General features: G+C 33.2%; 2 protein-coding genes across 2 annotated transcripts; one reads left to right on the top strand and one right to left on the bottom strand.

Annotated features, from left to right (window-relative positions):
• The first annotated feature begins 2,326 nt into the window (after positions 1–2,326).
• On the top strand, positions 2,327–4,327 carry LOC122595881. The gene is made up of 4 exons (XM_043768354.1): positions 2,327–2,478; positions 2,699–2,813; positions 2,892–3,006; positions 3,112–4,327. Exons 1-4 carry the CDS (start codon positions 2,378–2,380, stop codon positions 3,843–3,845), a joined length of 1,065 nt encoding a protein of 354 aa, XP_043624289.1. The 5' UTR covers positions 2,327–2,377; the 3' UTR covers positions 3,846–4,327.
• Positions 4,328–8,233: 3,906 nt separating this feature from the next.
• On the bottom strand, positions 8,234–10,081 carry LOC122596008 (cucumber peeling cupredoxin-like). Its single transcript, XM_043768504.1, has 2 exons — positions 9,747–10,081; positions 8,234–8,950 (listed from the first exon to the last, which is right to left on the bottom strand). The coding sequence occupies exons 1-2, from the start codon at positions 9,937–9,939 to the stop codon at positions 8,391–8,393; spliced, it is 753 nt and encodes a 250-aa protein (XP_043624439.1). The 5' UTR covers positions 9,940–10,081; the 3' UTR covers positions 8,234–8,390.
• Positions 10,082–13,839: the final 3,758 nt, after the last annotated feature.

The following is a 13,839-nucleotide window of genomic DNA, read 5'->3' as shown; positions in this document are numbered from 1 at the left end:
AGAGGAATTTAGGACTTTTTATGTCTCCGATAATTGTTGAAACCAAGTCATTAGCTTGATTAAAAGTAACGGAAATCCTTAATTGTCAATCAACACATTTGTTGAAATACAGTATGTTTTTACTTGGCTAGACGGTGGCAATGTCATTTTCCAGGGTAAAATTCTTGAGTTCTGCAATGTTATTGATTTATTGGTTGCTTCTGGTACATTTCATAGGATACTAGAAGGGGTGGCAATTGGCGAAGTAGGTGAAAAATTGATGTAGAAGATTTCCTTGAATGTCAAGGTAGTTTAGCGACAGTGTTAGTCTGTTGAGGTGGTCTGAGGAAGTGGTAAAGGGTGGTTGCATGTGGTGGTCTGGCCCGTCTGATGTGTAATGTGAAATAGGGTAGTTATTCGTTTTAATGTGATAATTAGGGTAAAGGCCAATTTTAGTACACAGCAATGCTATTTTGAAAAAAAACAATATACTCAAATTTTATTATGACACGTTACTTGTAGAATGAAGAGCAAGAGGGAAAAAAGGAATTAGTATGGGATAAATTTCCTCTCAAGTCCCTCCAGAATAGTTGTCAAGTTATATCATGTGTCACATCATTTTGTAAAATGAAAAATATATCTTATATATATATATATATATGTAAATGGAGCCTTTATCCATATAGTGAGATTGTATATACTACATGTATCCGCATAGAGCGGTGGCTTACAACCATAGAGAGGGAGCCACTATTACGTTTCGTGTAGTGATAACGTTCACTCTTTCTTAGTGTTCCGCCCACCTTGCATAGTAAGGGGAACTTTGGTTGCATGTCTTATAAGTGGACTAATTTAACTTAGCATGATCAACTTGATTGAGCGGCTAAAAAAATGCTTTCATATTGGTTCAAATCCAATACGTAAGGCTATTTTCAATGGAGGTGCCCTTGGATATCCTTTGCCGTTGAAGCTTGTCCAAAATTAAAGATTTTTGAAAGGGCATACCCTTACTTGTCCTTACTTAATATATTTTTGTTTTTAGTAGAAGTAAAAGGATATTTAAGGATGTTTGTATGGTTGGAGATAAAATTATAAGATTTGAAAGATTTGTAAGAATGTATAAAGATTTGTAAGGATATAATGTGACAGCTCAAAGATGCCTAAAAACATCCTTAGCATTGGAGATAGTCTAATAGGTAACCCTGACCAAAAATCCTGTTACAAGCATGACAACTAGCACAGAGTGGCACAAGGAGTCACTTGAATGACCAAATTGCCCTTTTTAATAAGTTAGTTGGGAGTTTGTACCTCGTCGATCTTTGATTTGTCTCAGGAAAGTGTGTGGATGAGACACCCCATTCCTCTGTAGTTACTGGTCTAGCCCAAACTTTTTGACTAATTTTGATCGAGTGATTTTTGCTAATGATGGCATAACAAAATTTATTAGAACTCTTAAGTTTTAAAATTAGAGAGGGATAAGTGCAAGATGGGAGTAAAATTTACATCGTTAGTATGTTTACGTTACACATGATCGGGAAAAAGCTTTGAAACTTTTTCCAATACAACACTTGTTTTCTTGAAAGATTATTTTGAATAAGCAATTAAAACCTAAGACTTGTTACCCCATATTAGTGTAGGACCAGTGATGGCAGCATAATCAGCTCAAAAACCACTTTCAATTGTTACCTCTCATGAAAATAATTCATGAAACATCACTTTCTAATTAGAACAAAATTCATTTAAAGAAAGTTTTTATTAAAAAAAAAAATGGGAAAAAAAAGAAAAAGAAAGATTCCCTTTTCCATTAACAAGTTAAATTGACAAACCATATAAAATAAAACCTTTGATCTTGCCCTCCATATGCCAAACCAACTTAACCCACCTCTCATAAAACCCATCAAAATAAAATCATTTGCATCTTCATCTCTAAAACCCCCTCCATTTCCAATCTGTGCCCCCCCTCCCCTCTCCATGTGTTTCTAAAGGTGTGGTTTTCATCACACTTTTCTTTCGATTTGGGTCCTTTCGTACCCTGACTTTGACGGGATTGGTATCTTTATTTAATTTTATTTTTTTTTGTCGCTTTCTCTCTCAATTTTCTCAATTATTGACCATCCAATAAATAAATTAAATGATCAAAAGGGGAAGCATCTTTCACTCTCTTCACCCCCTCCCTCCCTCTCACCAGTCTCTATCTTTAGGGTTTTAGATTAGGTAGCAATTAATGGGCTTTTTTTGGTGTTCTATATAAAAGTCATTTTGGAGTGATACCCAGCTGAATATCTTACATACTCTCATGTAGAGATTTTTTGCTCAATCTTTAGCTTCCAAAAATCTTTTCTCTTTTTTTTTTTTTTTTGACATAAAAAAGTTTGTAGCTTTAACTTGTTTCTTGAAGATGCCAAGGCCTGGTCCAAGACCTTTTGAATGTGTTAGAAGATCTTGGCATAGTGATAGACATCAACCCATTAGAGGTTCCATCATTCAACAGATTTTTCGGTAAGTTTTACACCTTTAAATTTAATAAAGGTTTTATCTTTATTGGTATTTCCTCTTTCTTTAAATCACACTCTGGCTGGAGTCTACATCCCAGCTCCCCCTGTACCCTATACATGGATATCGTTGACATTGACATTAAATTTCTTTGAATCTTGTAAAATGGTAAATATTGGTGTGTTTTTGAGAGAATGCATACCTTGTGTTTTTGAATCTTGACCAGACTTGTACATGAAAACCATAGTCCTGGTACGAAAAAGAACCGAGAATGGCAAGAGAAGCTGCCTGCTGTTGTCTTGAAATCTGAAGAAATTATGTACTCCAAAGCTAATTCAGAGGTATGCTTGTTTCTATTTTTAAATCTTTAGAAACTAGTAATTTTAAGCTAAGTCCTATTATTGCTGCACTACAATTAGGCCGAATACTTGAACTCTGAGACGTTGTGGGATCGTTTAAATGATGCCATTGATACCATAATCAGGAAAGATGAGACCATGGAAACCGGTGAATTCTTGCCCCCTTGTGTTGAAGGTATAGGCCCATTTTGACATTCATGAAATTTCAAACTACTGTTGGTTCTATAATGTTTTATTTTTGAGGTTATACTTGATGATTTAGTAATGTTATGGTGTTCAGCTGCTCTTAACTTGGGATGTGTCCCTGTTAGATCATCCAGAAGCCAAAGAAACACTAACACCAGAAGCTACTTAAGTCCTAGAAATCAAGACCCTGGTCCAAATGTTCAAAGACCTGAAGGTGTGGATAGAACGCGTGCATTTTCTGAAGTTAATAACGATATCGGCCCGAGCTCTCAGGCTGCCCTTCCCGGTTCCTCACGTTATCCTCCCTTATTTGGAAATTTACCTAGACAAATGGTGTCCTTTGAGAATAGGCCTACCATTTTCCCTTTATACCATGGTTTCCATTTTCAACCACGGGCGCCCCAGATGTTTCAGGATTCTCCCCAGAACCTGAACAAAATAATTGATGGCACACCGGTTTACCACCCTACTCGTGAGACTTTACCCTCTTCTTCTCAAACAGGTTGTCCAGAAAGATTGTTTTCATTTGATGGATGCGACAATAGTTCAAAGAAACAAATTCGACCCGAATTGGGGGAGTGTGATTTGTCTCTTAGGTTGGGTCTTGTTTCAAGTAGTGAAAAGGGACCAACTTTTGTTGATGATGTTTATGATGATGAGTCGGGTCTAAGAAGTTCCAAGGAATTTTCTTTCTTTCCTTTGAATTCAGAGGCTGAAGAAGTCGAGAATACGGTGACAGATGTTAGGAAACGAAAAACAGTAGGGGAAACACAGCATTATTTGCATATGAATCCCGATTTTGAGCGAATGAAAAGACGCGGTTTGTAGATATCCAATTCTTTACATTCTGTTTTCTTATGTGATTCTTTGAAATGATATCAGAAAGAAGTCTATAAGTTTCAAGATTTCAAATTTTACCTTTTCCTGATCAGCTTAGCAAGTTAACACTTATTTGCGCAAATTCCAGCTGGTTTTTGGTTAATCTTGGATGAAGTATAAACAGTGGGTCAAAGTAAGGTTTGTCTCAATCGTGTGTCCTTTTCTTTTTGTGTATGGCATGGGACAATGGTATGGGTGGTGAGGGTTGTCATTCATTTCATGATGTCTATCTCCTAAGCACCATTTCGCTTTCGGGTCCACATCGTGCATTGTCTTGTACCTAACACATTAAATTCCAAACCCATTGCAGTCGGCCATGACAAATGCATGAGGCCCAAAAAGGACCAGGGTGCTTCGCCTTGACTGCTAAAGATTGTATCATGTCTTTTAGACTCTTTGACAGTTGTGGACTAAAATCGTGTTTCGTTGTATTTTGTTAGTATTTAATGTAGCATTATCTTTAAGGCTATGATGGTATTAGAACTGATGTTTGGGCTGGTGGTTTGGTTTGAACGTGGTGAAGGTGGTTGAGTTCATGACAACCCGTCTCACATGGACATCAAACTAAAACGGCCGAGTTTTGTATAGTTTTTAAATCCTGAGCGTCCTACTAGTATAATGTTATCATTATTTAAGTTGGTCGAAGGGTTTCTCTCGGGGCTTGCGGTTTTATATAGACAACGTTGTACACTATCTACCAAGATGCTCTGGTCTAGTCTTTTGTGGGTTGATTGGCCCCGCTTTCCTGGAGGTAAAAGACCGAGTTTGTCATCGAGTGGTTCAGTTCCAAGCTTGTGGTGGGGAACAACGGAGCGTTTCAGGTATGGCAGGTTGGGTCTGGACTGTGTTAGGCAATCTTAGACATGCTCTTAGATTTTGAACTTTTCGTGTTGGTATAGGGTTTTGTTTTTTGTAGAATAGCAAATGCAATATGCTACTTACGAAAATTGATTTATATTTTCATGAAAATATCAGAATGTTGATTAATTATTACTCGTAACATTCAGAATGAATCAGAATATAATAGTATCTAGTCAAAACATTGAAAAAGTGGCCCACAATGATGACTGATTCAAAAATCAAAAGTAATTAATGTGATATTGAGGTATTATAACATCAACACGTTGCTCATGATCGAGGTGTGATTTTTGGTTACATACATTGATATAGTTTAATTATGAGTTATCGTTTGATTCGATCAATTGACTCGAATGTTCTACGTTTGATATATTATGATAGCTAACAGACAATTAACGACATATGGTCCAATCTTATATTGGAAGGGGGGAATGCACAACGAATTAATTAAATTGTCAATTTTGTCGAAGAGAAACTTCTTTAAAACTTTTCAAAAGTTTGATTTGTCAATATCCAATTAGGACGAAACACCTCTTTGATCATTTGGCCAAATGGGGTCAGTGGCAACTGGCAAGGTCGCTATGTGCTAGGCTAGCTGTTTCGCTAATCGCTTTGATAAAAAAAATTATACTCTTACTAAATGTTACTATGTATTTTAATGTTATATGTTTGTGTAGGATCACTCATTTTTTATGTTACTATGTATTTTTATGTTATATGAGTTGATGCTAATCTTTGACTTCACACAAGTTATTTGGGGGATCTTGTTATGTTATTGGTGAAGTCTGCAAATATGTTCAACCGATCTGTTGTGCCTCGAACTCGTTATGGTCATGACTCATCTAAAACATAGAGTAAAGGAAGTGAAAACGCTTTGCAATATTCCTGGAAAATTTCGATCTTGTTATAGAAAGGCATAACTATTACTACATGTATATAGATATACATATATTTATTAAGTATTCACAACTGGACTTGTACCTATAACACATATATTGATTGATGTATTATCACGCAATAGTGGATGGTTGATCACTGCCTTCTTGTCTTATAGAAGCTATCATGCCGGGGAAGGAAAACGACTACTTATTAAACCAAAATGTGGCGTTCACTATAGTAGCTTAGACGACAGTTGAGGATCAAAGGCTCATAGGCTGCATTCACGGAGATTTGATTTGGGTTATCCGGTTCTTCTGGACTTCTGGTCCCTAGAATGCTTTATATATATTCACAGGACATGTGACACTTTTAAAATTGAAAGTTACACCCATTTCTGCTCCACTAATTATTGTTCCATGTAGCAATTAGCTTGGTTGGGTTACGCGTTCCTCATTATAAAGGCAGAACACGAGTGCACAACCCATTAACTCTATATTTTTGAGGGTGCTTTCGATGTGTTTTGTCATTATTAGGTTAAAGTTAACCATTAGAAAAGTATCTATATATTACGGACTAAACATATAATTACTTTACATTTGAGGAATAATTTATGTGCTTTTGTGAAAGATGCCTGAAGATATATGAAAAAGTGGATCCCAAACCCATACAGGGTGCAAGCACTTCAATAAAACTATGAAATTGGTAACTTTTGCTAATTACCTTTAAAGAAGTATTACTTACTTTTTGGTATTATAATCACAAACATACCGTTTTCCCTACCGTTAGTCTATTACTTTAATGGCTGAGTCACATGAATGTGAATGTTAGCTACGCCAGTACGACCCCTGCAATGTCCATAAAATTCTAGATCTTTAAAACTATTTTTATGCATTAGTTTAGTCTAAAATTGATTGGCCAATCCATAAGTTTATTTTCGACCCTCTAAACATAAATTCTGACAATTGTACACATATTGAACGAATCAAAGGGAAGTGGTATGTAGTTATGTACAAGATGTGTCTTCTAGAAATCTTGAATTGATTCCACACGGACAAAGTAAACTAGAAATTGGTAAATGGCAAATCTGTTCTAAGTTGCTTATTAATGACGACGTTTTTTACTTAAATATACGTAGTCTTATCAACATATATTCTGTTACATTATTTATTATATTATTTATATATGGGTTACTCGAAAGAAGTTACTTTTAGGGATGTTTCGAACCTATCCAAATAAATAAATTGTCTAATCACAGTATATCGTTTAGGTTGTGAATTTGTGATATTGTTTCAGGCAAAGTATATATATTTGTTTATAAAAAAAAATAATAATAAACTAAAGGGTAAATTACAAAAATCATTTTGTTTAAAATTACACTGGTGATACCTACAATATAAAAATTACCTCAGACATACCCATTGTTTGCAAAAACTTACACCGATCATACCTAACCCTAACGGAGCTTGACGAACTGTTAAATTTGGTCACATGCCACACATGTGAGGAGATAAAATGGTCATTTCCCCAAGCATATCTATCTACCTATCATCAACTCATTCGTTTTTTCCAGATTTTCCAATAACATCAAACAAGTATCATCTTAAAAATTTATATCAAGAATCATAAACAGAAATATCATAAATCACAATCACAATCACAACAATTAATGATCATCAAAATTTAACAATTTTAAAAATTCACATCGAAAATCCACAACTATCTTCTTCTAAATTCAATTCCATTAATAATAATTAATATTATAATAAGTTTATAGATATTGATAGACAAAGAGAAAAGAGAAAGAAAAAGATTTAACCAGATACAGAGTAATTAGCTTTGTGTATGGCTAAGAAGAAAACAAGAGTAATTGCCACCGTCGTCGTATATTCCAACCAGATTTACAATGGATATGGCATATTTTGATCAAATCTACTACAGTGATAGCAAGACGTTTAGGTTTTTTAAGTAATAACTCGGATTCGAGTATCTCCATGAGATCGACGACGTCGATCTGTTCGATATGTTCATTGCTAAATTTATATCTATATATCTATTATACACACTGTATATATATATTTGTATGTGTGTGTATGTATATGTGTGTGTTTGTGTATGTGTATAGATATATAGATACGATGATGACGGCGATACAACAAAAGTGAGTTTCAAGTAAAATTGCAATTAAGGGAAAATAAAGATAAAATAAAGTGATATAGGATTGTTTTGTGAATGTGATGATTATCATGAATTTAGGAGTGTATTTGGGGAAGAACAAGAGAAGGGGGAGTGGGCAGATATGAGGGCAAAAGAGTCTTTTACACATTCATGTGACTAGCATGTGACCTAAATTAACGGTCCATCAACATCCGTTAGGGTTAGGTATGATCAATGTAGGTTTTTGTAAATGATGAGTATGTCTCGGATAATTTTAAAATTGCAGGTATGACCAGTGTAGTTTTAAATAAAAGTCAAGTATGATTTTTGTAATTTAGCCTAAACTAAAAGGGATGTCTTACACGAGAATATGACCACTTTGGAATCCAATACTCTATTTTCAATCCTTGTAATATAATACGAATAAATCCATAGGCTAAAAGTTATGAAAACATAAGGCAAAAATTTATTGATACGAATCATTTAAAACCAAAAAACATAATCTATGTCCTTACAAACATTATAACAAAAATCCAGAAATAAATCACTCACAGTCGTGTAATATCTCCAAACTAATTAATAATCAAACAAAAAATAATCAATCTAAAGAAACAAAGCAAAAACTGCTACCAACAAAGTAGCTGGAACCAATGATCTGACGGCGGAGCTGGGTGATGGTGGAGTAGGGGCGTTGTCACCGGATGGAGGTGGGGTGGTGCTGCCTGAAGGAGATAGTCCGGCTGGGGGTGGTGCTGGTGGGCTAGTGGCTTCCGGTGACGGTGCCGGAGATGAGGTGGATGGTGGGGTGGTGGTGGATGGGCCAGGGGCGGGGGCAGGAGTTGGGGTGGTGGTTGGTGGTGACACTGGTGCCGGAGTTGGGGTTGCGGTTGGTGGTGGGATGGTGGGGGTGGCTGCCGGTGGAGGGGTGGCTGCTGGTGGTGGGGTGGGTGCGGTGGCGGCGGAGACGACATTGACCGACACCTTTTGACCAATGCTGCAATGTGTTCCGAAGGTGCAAATGTAGTAGTGGGTGCCGGCGGTGGACAACGTGATGGTGGCGGGGCCGGTGGTAGTTGTGGAGATTGGGTTGGTGGTCGTGCACGGTCCATAAGCCGCTTGCGCTACTTCAGCCACGTCATGTAGACCGGTGGTGAAGTTAAAAACTGCAACCGAATAGTTACCAATTAATTAACTATTTGTTTGAATAAAATCAAGTCTATGACTATAAAGATGAAATTAAGTAGCATAATTATCTTAGTCAAATTCAGACCACTAGTCAAATAAATATACAAAACAAAATCACATGAAACTTAAAAAAAGGTAAACACATTATTGATTTCTATTGTTTAACAGATTAAATGATGGAGCAGGTTTGTTTGCATGTGACATGATTTTCCTTCTATTCATGGTTTGTATAGAAAATAATATTTATTAAAAAAATATTCAACTTTTATTTTAGTGGCTTTTCCATTATATTCTCATATTCACCTATTCTAGAATAAGCTATTGTAGAATTAAAAGTTACTTTAAAAAAGGAATCTAAAGTATCTATAACTATACTCTATTTTAACATCTACAATATTTGATTAGAGAAAAAAAAAGTACAACAAAAAAATTTTTAAAAAAAAGAAAAGAAATAAGAAGAAGCAAACTAGATATGATGAAAATAAGTTAAGACTAATATTGTGTAAAATTAATACCAAAACCAATAGGCTTTGCGTGATGTAAGATACTAAAGTAGTGTTGCTATATATGTTTTTAGTACAAAGTTTAATGGAAGACAAAAAAAAACATGAAAAAAAAGTTTTACAAAATTTTATGCAAACAATTACAGTATTATCTAAGATATACTGTAATAATATATGATCATTTATAGTTAAAAGTATATATAGACCTGTATATGATACATATGGTTCGTTAAAAGTAATTAAGTTTGGAAGAATTGGTTTAAAGACTTACAAAGAGTGTCACCAACGGTGAAGGTCTTGCCAGAAGCCCAAGTGGTGTAAGCGGCAGCATCGTTTGAAGGAATGGTCCAGCCCAAGGCATCACCAACCACATGTCTGGTTTGAGCCATGGAAGTTTGCATCTGCATGGCTGCAACCATCATGACCATAAACACAACCACAGTACTTGACTTTGATCCAGCCATTATATATTTTTTGTGTTCTTATAAAATATTCTCAGGTCGCCCCTAACTTTGAAATTGTATCTCTTTTGTGGAGATGAGAATTTCTTCGCTTTTTTTTCCTCTTTCTAGACGATGAATGAAAAAAAGGTATGAATTATTGGAATGCGGGGTGTGTATATATTTATAGGGAAAGTTATGGAAAGTGGGAGGAAATATAGAAAAGAATTGTCTCCGTGTTAAAAAGATTACAATTCGAATTTGGTCATGATTTTATACAAATTTTACTAATTAATTAGTTTATTTATTTTTATATAAAGAAACTTTTTGTTACATTATGTCAAGACGCAAGAATTTGATACAATCTTTTTGTTTAGGGATCATTAATTATGGAAGGCGCTTAATTGGTTGGAATGTTTGCTAAGAGCTTTTTTTTTTTTAGCTTAGAAGTAATTACAAGAGAAAACAATATTGATAAAAAGAAATTGAATAAACCTAAATCAAGGAATTATATGAACTTAATTATGGTAGAGAATATGTTATCAATAATCTAAAGTTATAAACTAATATATGCTTACGAGAATTAATATTTTTTCGAACGGTCTCAACTAAGACATATATCCATGTTAAACTTCTTTCATAGAAACTCTAGAAAAATACGTTTGTTATGCACTAACGATTGTAAAGTTAAAAACTTTTTAGTGATAACACAAATTGAATTTAAACTTTAAATTTGACTATTGTTAGAATATTTTTTTTGGGAGAAATGTTCACTATCATGTTTTTTTTTTAACGGCCAAAAAAATATTATTAAATAAAATGAACAACTAGCAGGATGCTAGTTATTACAAATTACATTGTCTAGAGATACAACACCACCACAAACTACCATCATGTATGAATAGACTAGAAAAAAACAAATATTCAAAACAAAACGTTTTAAAACGGATAGATAATTTTAAGGAAAAGGCAGATAATATTTTATTACTCAAGGTGGAAAAAGGGTGGTGGTACGTGGTGGTGGAAGGTGACCGGAAAGTTGAATAAAAGATGTTATATTGTGACGTTGACCCATTATGATGTGTGAAGTCAATATTGTGAATCGTTTGTCGCTGTTCGTTGGTGGGACCCAGCCGCCTCAATGGGTCTGAGGTTAGGTGGTTTGTTTGATTTGCCCGTTTGAATGGTTCTAGATTTGCAAATGTATTCACTTTTAGCTTAATATTATTCTTGTACATCAAATGGGATTATAGCTGGAGAAACAAAATTGTTATTTGCATGAGTAACAGATGTGGTTTCAAATGGGTTTATTTTGTAAATTATGTCATGTATGAGGTATATAGAAATATTCATGTAACTATTTTTGACGGTCAAATTATTTTTGGGATAACTAATAAAATTTTGATGAAAAAATTAAGATGTCTAATAACCGTTTTTAATATTATAAGATATATTGACCTAAGTTGTTTATATGAGATAATAACTTAATGAGTTTTACTAAACACAACTCTTAGGGTTGCAATTAAAATATATTAAATAATTATACACTTATTATAAAATTTAGGGGTGAGCTTTGATATACAATGCATATTTTTTTATGCATGTTAAATGCAGCCCTATGAGTTGCGCTTAACAGTTTCCTAATTTAATTAAGCACGTCTTTAAATGTGCTACTAGATAATATGTCATGTTAAGTTTTAAAATTATACAACATGAAGAATTGTTAGTTTGTATGATTAATTGTGTTAATGAGATAATACCATATTATCCTTCAAATTTGTTACTCTAAGGACTTTTCTTTCTAGTTATTAAGGTTATGACATGCTAACATAGTTTATATTAACCATTTATTGATCATAAGCGATGTTAAATTGTTACGGTTGTTATATTTGATGTATGGTTATTGTCCTTAAATTGTTTTCAAACATCCAATCGGGATACAACATCAAGGATAGCTCACCGTATAATGGTGAAGCCGTGTTCGTATATTTGACAATGAGATATTGACCATGAGTTGTTTCATATACTCGGAGGAAAAACCAGTCATCCCTAAAGATCGAACTCAAGAACTTGGATAAAAACCGGGAATACCTTTGACCAGTTCGATTAGCCATCATTAATGAACAGAAAGAAAAGCAAAAATGTATATATAATGGTTTTAAATTCTTAAAAATAAATAGAACATAGAACGTGTGAAATATATTCAAATTCAAATGTTATGTTTCTAGTTCTATTCCAAACTTTCCGCGTCATGTATCGCTGGTGTTAACGTAAACCGACTGAGCTCGTAGGCTTATTTTGACTTTTAGCATCGTTGACTACTTGTTCACGATTTTATTTTTTTCTGAAGCAATATATAAATTTCGTTCATTTATATGCGACTAGTATTAATACATAAGATATATAATTTAAACTAGCTAATTATTATCAACTAACGATTTGATATTACTTAGAATGGTGAAAAACTTTTCGAGTTTTGATCGACTTTTTTACAGTAATAGCTTGTTTTTTAAATACAATGAAAACAAATTTAAACTCGTGACCATTTTCTACTACTTTACGATGGAAAAATGATACAGCTAAAACCGGAACCATGTAGATATACATAAACATTAAAGATTTATTTAAGGTGCTAATTATTATATTTATAATATTACCTGATAAAACAAATTTTTTTTTTTTTTCTTTTAAATTTTTAGCCTTTAATATGACTAAAATACCTTTACATTCACTAATGCCCTCTACGGAAACATACGCTCTTCTATCCAGTTTAAGGTTTCATTAGCGAAGTTCTTATATTTTTACATTAATAACAACATCGTTACCGCTACCATCACCACCCGTCATCGTCACTGCTGCCGTATTGTGCGGGAATCTCTCTTGTAATTCGTAATAAACTTGTATATTTCTCTAATATGTTAAACAATTATGGATTTTACGTGAAACTAGCTAAAATTAGAAATTAATCAATCCGCTAGCCTAAACTCGATCTTGACTAATTCATACACCAAGTCAAACATAACTCGTATTCAGTATTGACTGTGCTCGAAATTTCTTTTGGATTCTTCCATTATTACTCCGTCATATGCGTCAATCTTGTAATAAAACATTTATTTGATTCCTTATCCCTGTTATTTATAATCTCAAGAAAGTAAGTTGATAATCTAATACTCCTTTTTTTAAGACATATGCTAGTTATACACTAGTTGTTAACGCGTTAAAAATATATTCTTTTTGTCTCATATAAATTGTTTAAATTTGATTTGTTAAGTCTAATTTTTAAATTTTTGATCATAAATATATTTGTTTGTGTTATATAATAGTTGATAAAAGTTATACCAATAAAAAATATAATGAAAACTCAATGCATTCATATATTTTATATGAAGTGTTAAATAATACAACAAATATTTTTACGGTTAAAATTAAAAGTAGAAAACTTGAAAAGTCAAAATTAGACATTTAATATGGAACGGAGGGAGTAATGATTATCGTGTAACATGTATTGTACTATTATAATGTGTATTAAGAATCATTGTATCATCCATAACAATGATATAATGTTTTAATGATATAAAGTGTATCAATATTAGGGATAATAAAAATATAACATATAACGAAATAAAAAGTTACAAAATAAACACATGTTATAATAATAAAAATATGATAATGATATTACAAACATAACGTATTTTAATATAAATATAATGTATGACAATAATTGTGAAAACAAAAAAACTATGACATAGTAAAATTATGGCGTAAGTTCAATTTGGATGTTATATGAAATAGTAAAAATGATAAAATAGTAAAATCACTTATATAAATAAAACAAGATTCCTATAACATCATTATTTTTAAATAATATTTAGTTGTTATTATTTGATTTATTTTTATCAATTACTTATTTATTTATTTTCTAGA

This window comes from Erigeron canadensis, chromosome 4, assembly GCF_010389155.1.
Source record: "Erigeron canadensis isolate Cc75 chromosome 4, C_canadensis_v1, whole genome shotgun sequence".
NCBI classification, from domain to species: domain Eukaryota; kingdom Viridiplantae; phylum Streptophyta; class Magnoliopsida; order Asterales; family Asteraceae; genus Erigeron; species Erigeron canadensis.
The sequence above is the reverse complement of the archived record's forward strand: the minus strand, read 5'-3'. Positions and strand labels throughout refer to the sequence as shown.

Excerpts from the sequence above, each read along its gene's own strand:
- LOC122596008 (XM_043768504.1), bottom strand. The coding sequence starts at position 9,939 with ATGGCTGGATCAAAGTCAAGTACTGTGGTTGTGTTTATGGTCATGATG. Across the intron at positions 8,951-9,746 it reads CACCGTTGGTGACACTCTTT|TTTTTAACTTCACCACCGGT; the intron begins GTAAGTCTTTAA and ends ATTCGGTTGCAG.
- LOC122595881 (XM_043768354.1), top strand. The coding sequence starts at position 2,378 with ATGCCAAGGCCTGGTCCAAGACCTTTTGAATGTGTTAGAAGATCTTGG. Across the intron at positions 2,479-2,698 it reads ATCATTCAACAGATTTTTCG|ACTTGTACATGAAAACCATA; the intron begins GTAAGTTTTACA and ends AATCTTGACCAG. Across the intron at positions 2,814-2,891 it reads ACTCCAAAGCTAATTCAGAG|GCCGAATACTTGAACTCTGA; the intron begins GTATGCTTGTTT and ends CACTACAATTAG.